This window comes from Oncorhynchus kisutch, linkage group LG7 (genome assembly GCF_002021735.2).
Source record: "Oncorhynchus kisutch isolate 150728-3 linkage group LG7, Okis_V2, whole genome shotgun sequence".
Lineage (NCBI taxonomy): Eukaryota > Metazoa > Chordata > Actinopteri > Salmoniformes > Salmonidae > Oncorhynchus > Oncorhynchus kisutch.
In genome coordinates this window covers 45,667,352-45,688,325 of record NC_034180.2, presented here as the reverse complement: position 1 = coordinate 45,688,325, position 20,974 = coordinate 45,667,352, and the positions used below count along the sequence as shown (strand labels likewise).

The 20,974-nt window shown below is 43.5% G+C and overlaps 1 protein-coding gene across 2 annotated transcripts in view; it reads right to left on the bottom strand.

Annotated features, from left to right (window-relative positions):
* The window catches only part of si:ch211-15d5.11 (oxidation resistance protein 1), a 28,311-nt gene that overhangs the window by 6,323 nt on the left and 1,014 nt on the right, over positions 1-20,974 (bottom strand). Inside the window, exons 2-14 of one of the 2 annotated variants that reach the window (XM_031829174.1) lie at positions 20,565-20,775; positions 18,200-18,390; positions 16,954-17,033; positions 12,169-12,279; positions 11,413-11,586; positions 10,616-10,747; positions 7,215-7,399; positions 4,782-5,197; positions 4,451-4,613; positions 4,065-4,242; positions 3,312-3,428; positions 806-958; positions 367-462 (exon numbers count right to left, since the gene is read on the bottom strand). In XM_031829174.1, the coding sequence (XP_031685034.1) occupies positions 367-462; positions 806-958; positions 3,312-3,428; positions 4,065-4,242; positions 4,451-4,613; positions 4,782-5,197; positions 7,215-7,399; positions 10,616-10,747; positions 11,413-11,586; positions 12,169-12,279; positions 16,954-17,033; positions 18,200-18,390; positions 20,565-20,629 (2,061 nt within the window). In that variant the 5' untranslated portion in view covers positions 20,630-20,775. Of the gene's footprint in view, positions 1-366; positions 463-805; positions 959-3,311; positions 3,429-4,064; positions 4,243-4,450; positions 4,614-4,781; positions 5,198-7,214; positions 7,400-10,615; positions 10,748-11,412; positions 11,587-12,168; positions 12,280-16,677; positions 16,780-16,953; positions 17,034-18,199; positions 18,391-20,564; positions 20,776-20,974 lie in introns of those variants that run through there. The other variant, XM_031829175.1, reaches the window with a different exon arrangement.

Genomic DNA, 20,974 nt, shown 5'->3' with positions numbered 1-20,974 from the left:
TTGTGCATAAAAATGCAGAAAGGGACCTTTTTCTTAATCCACATTCACGCACTAATCGATTATGTGACGTTGGTAGAGACCTTGATGTGAATAGTAATTTGGTTGCTATGGAAACTCCTGCAATATTATGTCAGCAAGATTTACAACGAACAGTATCGTCTTTTCAGTTAGTTTGGCAAAATAACAATTCTGCACCTATACCTTAAAAAGCCACATTTCAGATTAGAACATGTGGGAGAGAATTGTATGGCATTGTATGCGTCATAGTGTGTGTGTGTCATAGTGCGTGTGTGTCATAAGATGTGTGTGTGTGTGTGGGTGAGCCATATTGTGTGTGTGTGTGTGTATGTGTGTATCTTCGCTAACCTTGAAGCGAGGAAGCAGCATGAAGAGGAATGTCTCTCCTGTGCCGTAGAAGGTCTCGCTTGGCCTCAGAGGGTGAGAGAGGAAGCTCCCAAACACCTGGGGCACAGAGAAACAAACCTACGATTAACCAAAATACAACTCTTTGGTAACCAAACGAGACAGACTTCATAAAATGGAGGACTTCATAGGTGACCACAACGAACTCTGTCTGTGGCTCCTGGAAAATCGGTATGTTATTCAAACTAACCCCACAGTAGTCTTGACCTGTGGGTGTCCAAGTTAATAGTGCAAATGAAATGAAAAGCAGGTTGTCTATGGCACACATTCTGTGTAATCTCTAACATCTAAGTCAGATAGATATTCGAAATATGGTGCGTGGAACATTAGGGGTGTCGTTTGTAACGTGAAAATAACAAATCAGAGTACATAAAAAGGACACCTGATTAAGTGAGTCCTTGATGACCATGAGTATAGGCGAGTCGCTGCCTTTCAGCCTCCGGTAGAGGGACTTGAGGCTGGAGCCGTGACGAGACGTGCTGTAAGCCAGCTGCCACGTGTGGCCCACTGTCCTGGGTGGCAGTTCCACTGAGAGCTGGAGAAAGATGAACGGATGGAGAAGGAGAAAGAGTAGCGGGTGAGTGAGAGAGAGACAGAAGGGGCAAAAAGATAGGCGAATATACACTTATTACAAGTTTAAAATGAGTGGAAAAGAAAGTGAAAGGGAGAGAGGGAGATAGTTGGTATCTAAGTGAATGGGACTGGAAACCATAAGCCACTTGCAGAGCTGACCTGCAGGGCTCATTAGATAATGTATTGGTTCAAAGTGATCACAGCACTGCTCTGCTAAATTCATTTTTTATTTAACCTTTATTTAACTAGGGAAGTTGGTTAAGAACAAATTCTTATTTACAATGACGGCCTATTCCGGCCAGACCCTAATACTGGACGACGCTGGGCAAAGTGAAGTAAAAAAAACGGGATTTTCCTGTGTTTTATTTACACTGAGTGTACAAAACATTAAGAACACCTTCCTACTATTGATTAGCACCCCCCCCAGAGCGGCCTCAACTCTACAAGGTGACGAAAGAATTCCAAAGGGATACTGGTCAATATGGACTTCACCCTCTTGAATGGCACACATACACAATCCATGTCTCAATTGTCTCAAGGCTTAAAAATCATTCTTCAACCTGTCTCCTTCCCTTCATCATCTACACTGATTGAAGAAAGAGCAGGTGTTCCTAATGTTTTGTACCCTCTGTGTATATTTCTACACCGAGTTTGGAATAATACTGTGAAATTGTGAAAATTATGATTATGCTCTTTTAAATGTAAGAGCTGTTTGAAAAGACCGCTTGAAATTGCTAATTGCAGCCTATTGTGGTGGGATGGAATTTTGGCCTGCCTGGTACACCAGGAAGTAAATTAGATAATAGATAATGTTCACTCTACGCTGCACTCGTGTGTGGCAGCATACCTATTCCAGGACTGCCACGCAGAAGAAATGCCAGGACGCGCTGAGACGCAAGAGATTAAAATTCAGAGTTTGCCCCATGAGGTTTGTGCTATATAGATCAATGTTTTTTCTGTGATGGAATCAACATTATATCAGCCCCTTTTCAATGCAACAAACCAAACCAAATCTAACTTTGCAAGATTGAGTCTGTGATTTTGTTGTAGGCAGAGCCAGAGCGCAAAGGAGTAGATTTCTATTGGCTGGGGTAGACCACAAGCAGTCTTTCAATCACCTGTGAGAGATTGAGCTTTTCAGATCAATTCAGATCAGAGTGTATATCAGTGGATATTCGTGGATATTCTTTGCTCATTAGCGAGTTATAACCCCAGTTATCGATAGGTATAGGTCAGCAATGGGGAGTTACTGCATCCTACAAGAGCACAAAATGTGTACGCTACATTTCAAGCTGTCTTTGAAAGGACAGTCCGGTAAAAAGCTCTGTCTTGTATTTTGAGACAGGCTTGAATATGCAAATAAGCCAATATGCAGAGGGGTAGCCTACATTGTTTTATTTTCTGTATGGTAATAATTATTATTTTGTAAAGTGGTTTCAAATAGGTGACTGTAATTTATAGGCTAACAATATGCTCGAACAGCCACAATAATGTCTAAAACTGTAAGGGTACAGCCTCAGTGTTCACAGTAAAAGCGCACCGGAAGTTGCACATAATTCTCACAATGTTCAAGTTTCCGCTCACAAGACCTACAATTTTCTCGGTGCCTCAAAAAAATAATAGGGAACATTATTAATAGACACAATAATGAAATAGAGTTCCAAACCCCTCTGTCAATAACAGTTCACTTTCAGTTTGCCCCTCCCCACTCAGACCACTCCTAGCAAAATTCTTGCTTAAAAATGTATCTTCGCTAAGAAGCTATATTTCTTTATTTTTGACCATTTTAATAAAAAATAATCACAGTAAGGTACTTAATTGTTACCCAGAAATAATATGATAGAGATAAAAATGGCTATATTGGATCTTCATACCTGATTCCTTCCTACTTGACCCTCCATCGTGAAACATGGCCACAGTAGAGATTTTACATATTTTCAGTACTCTACTCAGTACGAAGGTTCAGTAAATGAATGGCACTGTGTTTGACTGAAGGCCAGGGCTGCTCAAGGGAGCCTGAGGCAGAAGTAGTGAGGTTCAGTCTCAGACTCTGGATTTAACTTTAAACCCAGACCAGTCAACGCATTTGTGAAAGTAGAGGCAAGAAGAGTAACGTGTGTAATTTCTTCTATATGTGTGGCGCTGGCCAGCGACATTAATTTCCCATTTGGGATTAATTAAGTAATTGTCTCTCCTTCTTATCCAAGAATGGATGAGATCTGTGAATGATCTTCCATTGTGAATGTGTGTGTGACTAGATGAGACAGAGCGTGTGTTTTGTGAAGTTCTGTCTATGAATATGTGCTCACACTCACCTCTCTGACAAGCGATGCGTCTAAGATGAGACTCTGGGCTACGATCTCACACAGTCCCTCTGGATCTTTGTCCATGTCCAGGGGGAGTCTCCTGCTACCATCCTCCACTGTCACCAGCTGCAACACAAGACACGCAACCTAGTTATAAACCCATTAAAATCCCATTGTCGCGAAATCCCATTGTTGACCCCACCTAAACACTTCTCAAACTTTTAAACAATTGCCCAAACTTCCCCAGGCCATGGTGTGCACAAGGGGTCTTTACTTAACGCTATAGTCAAAAGCAATGTATTGCTGTTTACCTGTATGTCCACATCAGGCATTCTAGCCTTTCTTTATGACTCTCAACTCTAAAATGCAGCCCCAGTAAAATACACTTACCTCCACAGTCCTCCGCAGTCTAAAATCCTGACTTACCTCCCAGTCCTCCCCAGTAAAATCCCGACTTACCTCCCAGTCCTCCCCAGTAAAATCCAGACTTACCTCCCATTCCTCTCCAGTCTAAAATCCCGACTTACCTCGCAGTCCTCCCCAGTAAAATCCAGACTTACCTCCCAATCCTCCCAAGTAAAATACAGACTTACTTCCCAATCCTCCCAAGTAAAATACAGATTTACCTCCCAGTCCTCCCCAGTAAAATGCAGACTTACCTCCCAGTTTTTCCCAGTAAAATACAGATTTAACACCCAGTCCTCCTCAGTCTAAAATCCAGACTTACCTCCCAGTCCTCCTCAGTCTAAAATCCAGACTTACCTCCCAGTCCTCCCCAGTCCGCCCATGGTTCTTGGACACCTCCTGTTCTTCTTCCTTCTCCTCCTCTTCTCTGTCGTCAACCAGTACAAACTCCTCCTCATCGCCCTCCTCTGACCCTCCCTCCAACATGCACAGGCCAGGCCTCCAGTGGTTCATGTAGGCATACAGCTCATCCGAGCTACAGACGACAAGACACGACAGACCTTTGATTAACAAAAAAAAAACTTGAAGCCTACATTCCTCAGCATTCAACAGCAATTCAAATCGCTACAGGAGACATGTTAGACATTGTCATTGTGAGGTGTTAATGTTCACAGAATCTAAACGGAATGTTAATGTTAAACTAAAACAGTCTGTTTCTGTGGCTCCAGACTGCAGACGGTTACCTCTCCTGGGAGAAGGCGAACCAGGAGTCCCTCCGGGGTAAGGTTTTGTTTGTCCCCAGCAGCAAGCCTGCAGCCACACCTTTCTTCTTCCCAGTGGATTGCTGGAGTCGCAGCCTGACAAACACCAGACCTCCAGAAGTCCCTGAAGACAGTCTAGAGGGGCCTGGAGAAGAGGGAGGGGGAGAATGAGGGAGAGAGGGAGAGAGAAAGTGAGAGAGAGAATGAGAGAAAGGTGGAAAGAGAGAGGGGGAAGGAGGAGAAAAATTAACTAAACAGTACTCCTTGGGATAAAACCATGATAATAACCTATTGACTTGATTCCTTTCCTTACCTGGTGTCTGATTCCTCACAGACTGCTGCTTCTTTGTACCCTCTCTGTTCACCAGCTCCATCCTCACTTTATTCCCTGTCCCTGCTGCCTCTTGTCCACCACAACAGAAGGTGGCAGCACTGCTCAACACAGCTCCTCCCACAGTCCTGGATGACTGCACAGCCAGCTCTTCCAGCGGACTACCCTTCCCCTCCAGCTGCCACTCAGCCATGTCACTGCTCCTCTCCTCCTCAGAGAACCCCTGGACCAGGCTCAGAGCCAGGGCAGACCTCAGCTCTGATGTAGCAGCAGACCCCAGTGCTGGGACAGTCTCCCCCTTGTGGTGTGGAGGGCTACTGCTGCTTCGCCTCCCACCCTGCTCGAGCATCTTGACAGTTTTGGAGCCAGTTTTCTGAATGTTTTTAGTTCCATTCCACCTAGTAACAGGTTAAATAATACTTTTTAAGCCTCGAGACAATTGAGACATGGACTGTGTATGTGTGTCATTCAGAGGGTGAATGGGCAAGACAAAATGAATGGTGGGTGTGCAACTCAATATTAGGAAGGTGTTCCTAATGTTTAGTATACTCAGTGTATGTTGCATGTTCTGCAATATCTGACCCAGCAAACATGCCTTGACACCATAGACTATGATAGACAGGAGAGGGACAAGGCCAAGTTCATCATAGAGGACCCTACACACAATCTTGGCAAATGTTTTGAACTGCTGCCCTCTGGAAGGAGATACAAGGTCCCACTGTTCAGCAAGAATAGGAGCAGGAGCAAGTTCCATTCCGATGGCCTTCATGCTGCTGAACAGTGGGCCCTAGGACAGCTGTAGGATGCTGAACAGTGGGCCATAGGACAGCTGTAGGATGCTGAACACTGGGCCATAGGACAGCTGTAGGATGCTGAACACTGGGCCATAGGACAGCGGGCCATAGGACAGGTGTAGGATGCTGAACAGTGGGCCATGGGACAGCTGTAGGATGCTGAACAGTGGGCCATGGGACAGCTGTAGGATGCTGAACAGTGGGCCATGGGACAGCTGTAGGATGCTGAACAGTGGGCCATGGGACAGCTGTAGGATGCTGAACAGTGGGCCATGGGACAGCTGTAGGATGCTGAACAGTGGGCCATAGGACAGCTGTAGGATGCTGAACAGTGGGCCATAGGACAGATGTAGGATGCAGAACAGTGGGCCATAGGACAGATGTAGGATGCAGAACAGTGGGCCATAGGACAGATGTAGGATGCAGAACAGTGGGCCATAGGACAGATGTAGGATGCAGAACAGTGGGCCATAGGACAGCTGTAGGATGCTGAACAGTGGGCCATAGGACAGCTGTAGGATGCGGAACAGTGGGCCATAGGACAGCTGTAGGATGCTGAACAGTGGGCCATAGGACAGCGGGCCATAGGACAGCTGTAGGATGCTGGACAGTGGGCCATGGGGCAGATGTAGGATGCTGAACAGTGGGCCATGGGACAGATGGAGGCTGCTGAACAGTGGGCCATGGGACAGATGGAGGCTGCTGAACAGTGGTCCTAGGACAGATGTAGGATTCTGAACAGTGGTCCTAGGACAGATGTAGGATGCTGAACAGTGGGCCATGGGACAGATGGGGGCTGCTGAACAGTGGTCCATAGGACAGCTGTAGGATGCTGAACAGTGGGCCATGGGCCAGATGGAGGCTGCTGAACAGTGGTCCTAGGACAGATGTAGGCCCAATACACAGTTGGACAGTAGACCACATAAACTGAATAATGATGTGTGCATTATTATGATCTTTCCAGTGTTTCCCATTTTCAATGCATTATAGTGTATTATTTTCTTGTGTATCTGTATGTTGCCTTCACAAAATGAATTTCCATGTAAATGGACAATAAAGTATATCCTATCGTATCATATACCCCATTTCCACTGCTAGATATTAGAGATGATACAGTATTTAAAGCTGCAATATGTTCACTTTTTGGGAGACCTGACCAAATTCACATAGAAATGTGAGTTATAGATTTGTCATTCTCATTGAAAGAAAGTCGAAGAAGTGGTAGATCTGTTCTATCTGAGCTATTTCTATGCAAGCTATGCTTCCTGTTAAGTTTAGTTTTTGTGTCTTTCACTTTCGGTTTTGTACACCAGCTTTAAACAGCTGAAAATACAATATTTTGGGTTACTGAAAATACATTTCACAGCAGTTAAGATGGTACAATGATTATCTACATTGCTTGTTTGTAACAAACTAAAAATGTCAGAGACCCACACTACACAAGTCAGAGTGCGTATTCGAGATACACCAATTTAACACAGGTCTGCGCAAAATATAGGATCATAATAGTGACGTCATAAGTTAAACGCCTTCCAAGGCATTGTGAAGATATGTTGATCTGTGCAGAGCTACACCAAATCGGTGTGTGCCTTGAACGTGCACACAGCCATTTAGCGCTGACCTGTGTGTGGAGGAGTTGAAGTGCACGTGGGAGATGTCAGAGTAGAAGGAGACCGAGGCCAGGCTGTCCACTGAGCAGGACAGCAGGTACTCCTCACAGCCGTGCTCCATCACCAACGGGTGAGTCTTACAAGGGTCAAAGAACATCTTATTGGACGTCACCAGCAAGATACCAGAAACCACACCCTGGTGAGAGAGAGAGAGAGAGAGAGAGAGAGAGAGAGAGAGAGAGAGAGAGAGACGGGTGAGCATGTGTAGAAAGAGAGGTGAGAGATGAGATAGATGAGTGGGAGGTGAGAGAGGTGAGCAGGTATGTTAGTAGGATCCCCATTAGCCGTTTCTGAAGCAGCAACTACTCTTCCTGGGGTCCACACAAAACACGACATAATACAGAACATCAATAGACAAGAACAGCTCAAGGACTGAACTACACACATTTTAAATAAGAACAATAGAACCAAAATAGGTTCTACGGACAGTTGCATGCATACATAAGTACATATAAACCGTGTACAAAACATTAGGAACACTTTCCTAATATTGGAGTTACACCCCCCCCAGAACAGCCTCAGTTCGTCGGGGCATGGACTCTACAAGGTGTCGAAAGCGTTCCACAGGGATACTGGCCAATGTGGACTTCAATGCTTCCTACAGTTGTGTCAAGTTGACATGATGTCCTTTGGGTGACGGACCATTTTTGATACACACTGGAAACTGTTGATCGTGAAAAAAACAGCAGCGTTGCAGTTCTTGACACGCCGGTGCACCTGGCACCTACTACCATACCCCGTTCAAAGCTTCTTACATTTGTTTGTCTTGCCATTCACCCTCTGAATGACAACTGTCTCAAGGCCTCCTCCACTTCATCTACACTGATTGAAGTGGATTTATCAAGTGACATCAATAAGGGATCATAGCTTTCACCTGGTCAGTTTATGTAATTGGAAAGAGTGTTCTTAATGATTTGTACACTCAGTGTACATATGCCTATGAGTTATTTAGGTCAGGTGTTGTATTAGTTATCATGCTGTTTGCTTGAGTAATTTGAGATGGAAGGAGTTCCATGTGATCATGGCTCTATATAATACCGTGCTTGCTACGCCACTGCTTATAAACTCAGCAAAAAAAGAAACGTCCTCTCACTGTTAACTGCGTTTATTTTCAGCAAACTTAACATGTGTAAATATTTGTATGAACATAACAAGATTCAACAGACATAAAGTGAACAAGTTCCACTGACATGTGATTAACAGAAATTGAATAATGAGTCCCTGAACAAAGGAGGGGGTCAAAATCAAAACTAACAGTCAGTAGCTGGTGTGGCCACCAGTTGCATTAAGTACTGCAGTGCATCTCCTCCTCATGGACTGCACCAGATTTGCCAGTTCTTGCTGTGAGATGTTACCCCACTCTTCCACCAAGGCACCTGCAAGTTCCCGGACATTTCTGGGGGAATGGCCCTAGTCCTCACCCTCCGATCCAATAGGTCCCAGAATTGGACAATGGAATTGAGATCCGGGCTCTTCGCTGGCCATGGCAGAACACTGACATTCCTGTCTTGCAGAACGAGCAGTATGGCTGGTGGCATTGTCATGCTGGAGGGTCATGTCAGGATGAGCCTGCAGGAAGGGTACCACATGAGGGAGGAGGATGTCTTCCCTGTAACGCACAGCGATGAGATTGCCTGCAATGACAACAAGCTCAGTCCGATGATGCTGTGACACACCGCGCCAGACCATGATGGACCCTCCACCTCCAAATCGATCCCACTCCAGAGTACTGGCCTTGGTGTAACGCTCATTCCTTTGACGATAAACGCAAATCCGACCATCACCCCTGGTGAGACAAAACCGCGACTCGTCAGTGAAGAGTACTTTTTGCCAGTGATGTCTGGTGAGGACCTGGTCTACAAGCCCTCAGTCCAGCCTCTCTCAGCATTTTGAGGACCGTCTGAGCACTGATGAAGGGATTGTGCGTTCCTGGTGTAACTTCGACAGTTGTTGTTGCCATCCTGTACCTGTCCAGCAGGTGTGATGTTCAGATGTACTGATCCTATGCAGGTGTTGTTACATGTGGTCTGCCACTGCGAGGATGATCAGCTGTCAGTTCCGTCTTAGGCGTCTCACAGTACAGACATTGCAATGTATTGCCCTGGACACATCTGCAGTCCTCATGCCTCCTTGCAGCATGCCAAAGGCACGTTCACGTAGATGAGCAGGGACCCTGGGCATCTTTCTTTTTGGTGTTTTTAAGTGTCGTAGAAAGGCCTCTTTAGTGTCCTAAGTTTTCATAACTGTGACCTTAATTGCCTACCATCTGTAAGCTGTTAGTGTCTTAATGACTGTTCCAAAGGTGCATGTTAATTAATTGTTTGTGGTTCATTGAACAAGCATGGGAAACAATGAAGCTCTGTGAAGTTATATTTCTACAAATTATCTTTGAAAGTAAATCCAGGTATGGTACAGAAACCATATGATGGTAGGAAAATCTGGACACCATCTAGATACCACCCAACCCGAAATCAATCTCTCCTCTACTTTGAGCCATACTGTGGACATTAGCCCTCTGTACATAGAAGAGCAAGACGTGCTGCTCTGTTCTGGACCAGATGCAGCTTTTCTAGGTCCTTCTTTGCAGCACTTGACCATATGACCGGGCAATAGTCAAGATTAGGTCAAACTAGAGCCTGCAGGACTTGTTTGGTCAACTGTGGTGTTAAAAGTGCTGAGTATCTCTACAACAATTGAATCAATATGCCTTTACCTTGACAATTTATAGTCTAAGGTGACATGCTAGTGATAGATCATTAGAGGGCCTTGTGAAATGCCACACTTGACATGTTTTCCATTAGAGAAGCTTCCATTCAATAAAACCCTCTGTGTTCTATTGGATAGATAGCTCTCAACCCATAATATGGTGGAGGATGTAAAGGCATAGCACATATGTTTTTCTAATAACAGATTATGGTCAATAATATCAAAGGCTGTAATGAAGTCTAACAATACAGCTCCAACAATCTTCTTATTACCAATTTCTTTCAGCCAATCATCAGTCATTTGTGCCAGTGCAGTTGAGTGCCCTTCTCTGTAAGCATGTGGAAAGTCAGAGAAATACAGAGAAATACAGTAGCATTGTATCTGCTCCACACAAAAAATCCCCCAAAAGTTTTCTATGAGCCAGTTAGCTATGAGACAGTTAGGAATGGCTAGAGTCAGCTACCATCCTCAGTAGCTTTCCATCTATGTTGTTAATACCAGGAGGTGAGAGAGGTGAGCGGGTGGTGAGAGAGGTGAGTGGGTGGTGAGAGAGGTGAGTGGGTGGTGAGAGAGGTGAGTGGGTGGTGAAACAGAGGTCAGCAAGAGGTTAGAGAGGAGTGAGCGAGAATGACTCGTCTCCACCCACCTTGCGGTCAGTGATGTAGCGGCAGAAGAGCTTGAGGTACGGCATGGCCGCTGGCCCCTCCCCCAGGGAACACTCAGGTGGGAGGGCCAGTAGGCAGATCTGTCCATCAGGCATTGGCACTGCCTCCACATCCTATGAGAATCAAAGCAAGCACTGTTTTTTTTTATTTTTAAACACAGCAGAGGAAATGCACTTTTTTAAAGTCTAGTGGAGCAGCGGTCTAAGGCATTGCATCTCAGTACTAGAGGCGTCACTACAGACCCTGGCTTGATCCCGGGCTGTATCACAACCGGCCGTGATCTTGAGTCTCATAGGGCGGTGCACAATTGGCCCAGCATCGTCCAGGGTTATTAGGGGAGGGTTTGGCCGGGGCAGGCCCTCATTGTAAAATAAGAATTTGTTCTTAACTGACTTGCCTAGTTAAATAAAATAAAAATAAAAGTCAGCAGTGTTTAAAGAAGGCATTATCCACTCATTAAAACAGTGCTTTACATTGAAAGCTAACTAAGCAGCTTCCAAAAGAACAGCATTTGAAGAAACAATCAATCATTGCCATTAGCTAAAAGTTTTCCCAGTCCTGCATTGACTCTTGTTCTATTGAGCAATTTCAGCTCTGCTAAGCTAGCTTAGCCTCTCTTAACAAGAACAGGCAGGTTCACCACACCAAAAGCAATAACACACTCTATTAAAGGCCCGACATGACACAGAAAAACATGGTTAAATCATTTAAAAACATTGTTAAATGTACTTCCTCTTCTGTGTGGATTGTGGAATAAATTCATCCACATTGTCCTTACCAGTAACTTGTCATACTCTGTGTCCGGTGACGGGGAGTGAGGGCTGGGCGATGGGGCCGGAGAAAGCCCTGGGTCAGTGTCCAACTCTGGCTCCAGCCTGAGGTCGGGGTCAGGGTGCGTCGCCACGGGAGGTGAGCCTTGGCCAGAGCCTTTACTCTTGGGAACGCGGAGGTGCTTCAAAATGGAAGAGCGTAGAAACATCACAACACAGAACAACACAAACTCAAGCACTGCTGTTAATAATACTCTGCCAAGTCTAGGACCTCCCACTTCCTCTTTCTAACTGAACTTTACATCTGCGGTCTCATCTGTTGCCTACTGGAGTGGAGGGATGGACACTTGATTGGTAACCATGCAAATAGGTTTTCCCAGAATGCCATGTGGTGAAGGCTATGCTCTGTCACTCACTTTGCATGTCAAATCCATAGTGGAAGGGACAAACAAAACAGCAACATGTCACTACGCTGACTTTTGATCATTATACTGGAAGAAAAACACACGTATGGAGATAAAAGATGACAATGTACACATTTTGTCCGTTTCTCTTCAAATGATATGAAGCTGATCATACCCGCAGGCCTGCAATTAGCGTGTTAGGTCTCCTCACCGTGAGATGTGACATAAATAACCTGTCTCATCTCATGTATCAGCATTCAGAATGCTGATACAAAGACAGAAGATACCAGTGTCATAAACTGTATGTATGCATGTATGTAGCATCTGATAAGGTTGGGAACCATGGTGACTTTTTCTTACCTCCCAGGAGATGAGGGAGGAGGAGGTGGAGAGATGCCTGTTCAGCTTGGTCTGATCTCCCAGGCTACTGTACTGGGAGGTGACACTGAACACAGTGTCTTCATGGTGGGCCTGGGAGTACACACAGTGCAGAAATCCACAATAGGTACTCCAATAAGAAAAGAAAATCAGACCAAATAATACCAATCTTTTCCATTAATTTGAGATTGAGGCCTACTTATTTCCTGAACGCTTATTAGCTGGATCTACACCTATGACTACAGACACAGGAGATAGGGCTGCTGCCCTATGAGGTGTTCCGGCTCACACCAGTCAAGGCTTGTGTAAGGCTACTTACTACTACACCTATGACTACAGACACAGGAGATAGGGCTGCTGCCCTATGAGGTGTTCCGGCTCACACCAGTCAAGGCTTGTGTAAGGCTACTTACTACTACACCTATGACTACAGACACAGGAGATAGGGCTGCTGCCCTATGAGGTGTTCCGGCTCACACCAGTCAAGGCTTGTGTAAGGCTACTTACTACTACACCTATCAATACAGATTACTGAACAAGCACAATAATATCATGCGAATCCTCCATCCGCTGCCTCCCACACAACACAACCAAAACTCAGCTATTGACAGATGGGGCCCATTGACCTAAATTATGTTCATAATGCTTGACAGACTCCATGCAGACAGGGAGTGCAACTTTCACTGGGGACGGGGGGACATGATGTGATTATTACTATTTGACCATGCTGGTCATTTATGAACATTTGAACATCTTGGCCATGTTCTGTTATAATCTCAACCCAGCTCAGCCAGAAGAGGACTGGCCACCCCTCATAGCCTGGTTCCTCTCTAGGTTTCTTCTTAGGTTTTGGCCTTTCTAGGGAGTTTTTCCTAGCCACTGTGCTTCTACACCTCCATTGCTTGCTGTTTTAGGCTGCGTTTCTGTACAGCACTTTGATATATCAGCTGATGTAAGAAGGGCTATATAAATAAATTGGATTTTGATTTGATTATTGATCTGTCCATATCCCTAGCTAATTCCCTACTTTTCACACTTACATGATATAAACATATCTACAGACTACACTGTCATGGTGCACAGTAAGTACACAAAACAATATTGATGATGATGATGATGATGAATGGATACAGATGTCTGAATGCCCAGTCACGTTCATATCATCTCAAACATAAATTACTGCAGTTTCAGACCATCCATTGAACATCCTGTATGCCAGTGAAACTGAATTACATGCACTCAGAAGTGTAATTCCTGCGCTGGAGGTGTAAAACACAACAGGGGACATATTTGCATTATTTTATGATCTTGGTTTGGCTCACAAGATCAGATTCTCCCTGTTTTTGTTTGCTTGGAAATGTTGATACTGAAGACTGTTATCAGAAGAACCTAGCATTTATAGCAGGTAAGAAATGCATGTCCATTATTTGGAAGGTTGGTTATCCTCCCACAAACTCAAGTTATGTATCACTAGATTTTATGTATTACTAGATTAAGGGTCCACTGTGCAATTCCTAAAGTCTGGGTGCCTTATATGGAATAGCCTACTGTATGACAAAAGGGGTCTGTATTGAAAACATGAGATTTTCTTAGTCGAGCAGTCGCAAATAGAAACAAAAATGTCATGGCACATAAGACGCCTGTGTGATTTGCGCCTGTCTTAGTGGAGGTCATGGAGATGCCACGGTCCAAGAATATGGGAATTGTGGCTCAGATGCACAAGCCCGTCTCTCTCCAGAATGCGCTCTCCCCTGCCATTTTGTGAGTATTCATTGTTTCATAACTTCCTAGCTTGCTACGTCTATCACTTCCCCATTACATACATCACCAGTAGTAGCCTACATTAACCTTTAATTCACATAATTTCTAATCTGCAATGTTTGTTTGGTAAATGGTCATTTCTGTTAATGCATTCAATAGGTTATTATTCCAGTAATTTACTGTTCTCATTGTCAGAGCGGACATGTGTTTTACAGAACTCACAACCTATGCTACCCCCTGTTTCTCACATCACATTTATGAGTTGTCAATTTATTGATCGTCCTTTGTTTGAAATGCTTTTGTCAAGGTTGAATAAGGACACGCACACGATTCCACATCGTCTACCTGGCCTACGCGCAAATGTAGGCCGATAAATGTGCCCATTTTGGGGATGTCTAACAATATTTCTGATTGTCTTAACTCACCATCATTAATGAGCTGTGGAGCTTTTCAAAGTAATTTTATTCACCTCAAACAGCAAGTAAACAAAGTCTGTTTTTAGAATCAATTGAGAATGAGTTCTCAAACTATTTGAACGATATTTCCAGCTCTCTCCCTTTTGATAACCACTCGGCATGAAAGGGAAAAATGTAATTCTCTGATCCAGTGGAAATGTCATAAAATACCTGATTACTTCTCATCCATTGCACCTACAGCTGTCTCTCTCCCGAGCTCACTGGAGTGGGAAACTGAAGGCCCAGAATATTTTATACAATGTTTCAAGATTGTTGGAGACGATGTGATTTATAGGATATTTATTTTTATCAGGATATTTTCTACCTGCAGGCTGCAATGTTTTTTGTTGGCTTTATGTAGGTTATTATGTATTAGATAATTGGCAATGGCAATAAAAGTTACTTTTAATTTTCATTTAGATAGAATGTAGATTAACCACAGACAATGATTGTGAGATACAAAGACTATTGTAAATTAAATGAAACTGTTCCATGAAAATGTGCACATGAAACTTATAACTGGTATGCAGATTGGTAGAAATGGTACAATAAATCAGGCACTCCAAATGGAAAAGGTTGCCCACCGCTGGCATAGCCTATTACCGGCAACTTCAGAAGACTAACTCTGCCACGGTCAGCAGCAGCGGGAGAAGGCGGGTCAGGAACAGGTTTTTGTTTCTTCTGGTTATGCGGTCTTGATCTCTGGCTCCCTCAAATAATTTGTGTGCGTGCATAAAGCATCAGACATGTTCAGTACATATAGCCTAGTTGACTTTATTAAACATACATGCAGGCCTCAACCACTACCCTGAGAGCAATTGATTCAGTGTATCATGCAGCCCTCAGGTTCATTACAAATCAAAAACGTCTAACACATCATTGTGATCTCTACTGCGCTGTTGGATGGTCGTCATTGACCTTGCCTAGGCTTAAACACTGGTATACACTGATTTATAAGGCCACATTGGGTAAAACGCCATTTTATCTCTGTTCTTTTTTTAGTCAGGTCGGTAAATAAATAACAATTACGGTCCCATTCTCATTTACTTCTAACAGAACCAAAAATTAGAGCAGGTGATGGTAGAAATAGTTTTAGTTACTTAGCTCCGTGGTCCTGGAATTCTCTCTAGTACATTTAAACATTTGATGATCTAGTTTCGTTGGTGGAGTTTAAACACTTGATCGATGTATATATCATAGAAGAGTGTAATTGTTTTTAGGCCAGCTGTTTTTAGTCAGGACGTTTGTGTTTTTAATGTAAAATGTTTTTGTTGTACTGTATGTGTGTTTATAGTTTTGTTTAATGTTGTTAGTTTATGTACGTTGTTTTGTCTGAAACGTTGTTCCCCCTGCTGCTATTGGAACAGGTCTCTCTTGGAAAAGAGATGTTCTCAATGAGAAAAAACTGTATAAATAAAAGGTTAAAAAAATTAAAAATAAACATAGGGTGCATCTATATAGGCCTATGGAAAAATACATGTTTTAAAATTTCGACCAATTGATGGACAGTCCTAGTAGGAATGCAAGAAATTGGCTTTAGATGCCCCAAAACATTCTGAGGGAGGACCCTCTGCCAGATTATGTCCCTTCCACTTCTACAACTAAAGTTGTGCCACAGCATGCAGTCATTATTCAAGCATAGCTATGTGTGTGCGTGTGTGTGCATGCTTGCAAACTATACTGTTGAAAATATGCCTTCCGTGTGTGTGTTGAGTGTTAAAACATATTTAAACTGATGGCGAGCCATAGTGATACAGGCTACAAGTTCGGCATTATTTTAACACTGGTTTAGTGAATCCACCTCACATCCTACATGACAGATAGACATGGAACTCATTCATATTTCCATAACTGTAAAACAAAAGTCTATAGTTCAAGTACCTAACTGCAAAGAATACAAAGGGCCTAAATGGATCATAGACATTCTGTCTACTTTACATATTCCGTCCGAATTCAGTTATCAACACTAACATCATTGTCACACTACGATTCCAGATTCAGAGCAACACTGGTCCTTAAAAGTCTCTTAATATGCTGTATATCTTTTCAATGTATATTTTCTAGACAGATGTGCATTAGAAAGGGATTTTCTAGACACCCCAAAAAAGTTATTGAATACATGGTTTTGCCTTCATTTAAGTTACTACAGTAGTTCCACATATCCATATCTGCTTTACGAAAGACATGATCTGATAACAACGTTTAAAAGCTGTAGTAATAGAAGCTTCTAAATCTGTATATAATAGAATTACCAGCATTTATTTTCATCACATACCTTGGAACACACTGTCCTTCCATTATAACTGTTGTAGAGCTTCTGAATATACCGGTGGATACCCATTGAAATAAGGGAAGATCTGGGACTAATCTCTGAACACTGTTTCACTGAAATACAGCTTGTCTGACCTTTGAACATTTATTATCAGCATCTTTCAATACCATATATACAGTATTATGCAATGTATCGGTTATCAAGTGTGTGGGTAAAGCAGGTCTTAAATATGTTATCATTATTGATTTACGAGTAGGTCTACATGAGATTGTGACTCACCATACAGTCTGCTTTGTCATCAGATGGTTGACCCTCTTCCCTGGATTTATCTGTGGCGCGCTCTGGTACCCATGTAGCTTCTACGAAGGCAAGATGTAAAAACATTGTGTTGATAAGCGATAGATGATGACTCTTTCCACCAATTCTTTCTGCTCCTGAAATCCAACAGCCGTTTCTCCAAATCTACTTGTTTGCGGTCCTGTGTGGGTGCCCTCGGTACTGAATATAATCCGAAATAAATACTACAATCTAGAATACGTGAGGCAGAAGGCATCTTGCACCTCTACAGTTCTTGGATAATTGTTTCCTTGATTGAAAGAGAGCGACTTATTACAAAAATGCATAATCAGATTTAGGGAAAACAAGTAGGTCATAAGTATTTGAGCTAAATAAACATTGTCTTTGGTGAAAATGCTACCAATTACATGTCACAAACATGATTTGTTACAAGTAAGTTAACAGATTTTACACAAGTGATTTTTCAGGTATACTAATAATCGTACCTAAATGGATATCACTAAAAGTATACTGCTGTGTTCTGTAAAAGGGACTCGAAAATAAACCATTTAACCACAGACAAGCACATTCAAAATCACTGTTGTCTTACTGTTTGTGCTGGCAAAACCTGTCCCCTCAGTTATGGATGGCATGAGGAAATGACAATAGGGTCATGTGCTTATGAGTGAATGTTTCTGAGTGACAGAGTCCATGGGTATTTTGTATCCATGTCATCCTGAGAGATGTTCCCAAGCATTCCTAGCTGCAGTTTTGCAATTCCTCATAAGTCATTTAAATGTTTTATTTAACCTTTATTTAACTAAGCAAGTCAGTCAAGAACAAATTATTATTTACAATGACAGCCTACACTGGCCAAACCCTCCCCTCCTAACCCAGACAGCGCTGGGCCATTGTGCGCCGCCCTATGGGACTCCCAATCACGGCGGGTTGTGAGACAGCCTGGATTCGAACCAGGGTGTCTGTAGTGACGCCTCTAGCACTGAGATGCAGTGCGCCATTCGGGAGCCCATTAAATAAATGCTAGAGAGAGGAATTCTCCTTACCAACCTTCCTTTGAGTGTGTTATCTGTCATTCCATAGGTTGTTTGCTATGAAAATACACAACACATTTATAAACACCATATGAATAATTGGATAGGGAACTAACGCAGCTACCAAGCCCCTACTGGGGCAAACAAATCACAGGCTGACCTAGATATCGAGATAATCATGTTAAGAGATACCTCACCTTGGAGGTAATACCGGCGCAGTTGGGGGTTCCGGATGTGGCGGACGTGGTCAAAGGGACGCCCCACGGCACGGTGGGACTGACCGCTGTCCCTGGCCTCCTTGGTTGGGCCGGTCTGAGGCCCTGTCTCCCAGGGGCCGGCGATGAAGCCGGGGGGCTGAGCAATACCAGGAGGGAGCTTGGACCCAAGTCTGGAGGGGAGACAGACATGTCGCAAGGATCTGTACACAATTCCTGGAAGCTGAATATGTACCATTTCTTCCATGGCCTGCATACTCACCAGACATGTCACCCATTGAGCATGTTTGGAATGCTATGGATCGACGCCCATACCTTTAAAAAAAAAAGTTATCTGAAATCCATAGATTAGCGCCTAATGAATGTATTTCAATTGACTGATTTCCTTGTATGAACTGTAATTCTTGCATGCTGGGTTTATATTTTGGTTCAGTGTATATTGGTAGGATTGTGGGAGTTCAGAATAGGCTGTTGCTGTTCCTGGCAAGCACCTCCACTCCTCTCTCCCATGTAATGCCCTTGACTGTTTGTGCTTGTTTTTTTCAAAGGAGAGGTACATTCACAAGGGTGACTATATGAAAAATGGTGATGGAGTGCTCTGACACGTAATACAGTGCATTCAGAAAGTATTCAGACCCCTTGACTTTTTCCACGTTGTTACGTTACAGCCTTATTCTAAAATATATTCAATTGTTTTTTCCCCCTCATCAATCTACACACAAAACCCCATAATGACAAAGCAAAAACTGTTTTTTATACATTTTTGGAAATGGAAAAAAAATTATAATAATGAAAATACCACCTATTCAAACCCTTTACTCAGAACTTTGTTGAAGCACCTTTGGCAGCGATTACAGCCTCGAGTCTTCTTGGGTATGACACTACAAGCTTGGCACACCTGTATTTGGGAGTTTCTCTCATTCTTCTCTGGAGATTCTCTCAAGCTGTCAGGTTGGATGGGGAGTGTCGCTGCACAGCTATTTTCAGGTCTCTTCAGAGATGTTTGATTGGGTTCAAGTCTGGGCTCTGGTTGGGCCACACAAGGACATTCAGAGACTTGTCCCAAAGCCACTCCTGCGTAGTCTTGGCTGTGTGCTTAGGGTCACTGTCCTGTTGGAAGGTGAACCTTCGCCCCAGTCTGAGGTCCTGAGAGCTCTGGAGCAGGTTTTCATCAATGATCTCTCTGTACTTTGCTCCATTCATCTTTCCCTCGATCCTGACTAGTCTCAGAGTCCCTGCCACTTACGAACATCCCAACAGCATGATGCTGCTACCACCATTCTTCACCCTAGGGATGGTGCCACATTTCCTTCAGACGTGATGCTTGGCATTCAGGCCATAGAGTTCAATCTTGGTTTCATCAGACCAGAGAATCTTGTTTCTCATGGTCTGAGAGTCCTTTAGGTGCCTTTTAGAAAACTCCAAGCAGGCTGTCATGTGCCTTTTACTGAGGAGTGGCTTCCTTCTGGCCACTCTACCATAAAGGCGTGTTTGTTGGAGTGCTGCAGAAATGGTTGTCCTTCTGGAAGGTTCTCCTATCACCACAGAAGAGCTCTGGAGCTCTGTCAGAGTGACCATCAGGTTCTTGGTCACCTCCCCAATTGCTCAGTTTGGCCGGGCGGCCAGCTCTAGGAAGAGTCTTGGTGGTTCCAAACTTCTTCCATTTAAGAATGATGGAGGCCACTGTGTTATTGGGGACCTTCAACGCTGCAGACATTTTTTTTACCCTTCCCCAGATCTGTGCCTCGACACAATCCTGTCTTGGAACTCTACAGACAATTCCTACGACCTCATATGGCTTGGTTTGTTGCTCTGACATGCAATGTCAACTGTGGGACCTTATAGACAGGTGTGTGCCTTTCCAAATCATGTCCAATGAATAGAATTTACCACAGGTGGACTACAATCAAGTTGTAGAAACATCTCAAGGATGATCAATGGAAACATTATGCACCGGAGCTCAATTTCAAGTCTCATAGCAAAGGCTCTGATACATTTGCAAAACTTTCTATTAACCTGTTTTTGCTTTGTCATTATGGGGTATTGTGTATAGATTGATGAGAGAAAACATTTATTTAATCCATTTTAGAATAAGGCTGTAACGTAACAAAATATGGAATAAGGGAAGGGGTCTAAATACTTTCCGAATGCACTGTACATCTCCTGTTTTCTGCTGCAGTGCTCCTTTCACCTCAACATCTCGGGAGAGAAAAATAACATGTCAGGAGAGAAGCACTGTATAGGCTGACACATTCTGGGAATAACTAAACAACGCATCTCTCACAACAAGTCTAAGCAGTGCTTTTCTTCATTTTTAGCCAATAAAACATTTAATCGCAGGTCTGACCTGGTCTTCACGTTGCCAAAGTAGCTGGGCCTGTTTTTGTCCCTCTGTTGTAGTTTATGTTCCATGGCTCCGAGGGTTTGCAAGAAGGCCTTCTCAGGGACCTATCGGCGACTACTGTGATGTTGACAACAGCAATATTCTGGTAGGTTGAGGGGCTCTGCTGGCATCCCTCCGTTCAGTCTCCATGCTTATTAAGCTCCTGTAATCGTACCTACAGGAGAGTAAAAGTTGAGAGTGATACTGAGTGCATAAGCTCCAAGTAATGAAGTCAGGTCTTTCAATTCAATTCAACTCGAGAATCAACGATGACTCAGAGCATTTTAGCAGGGGTATAAGCTTGTGCTGGAAAAATGGACAAATAAGCAATGTAGATCCTCTTAGAAAAATAACATTTTGTATTGAGACAATCC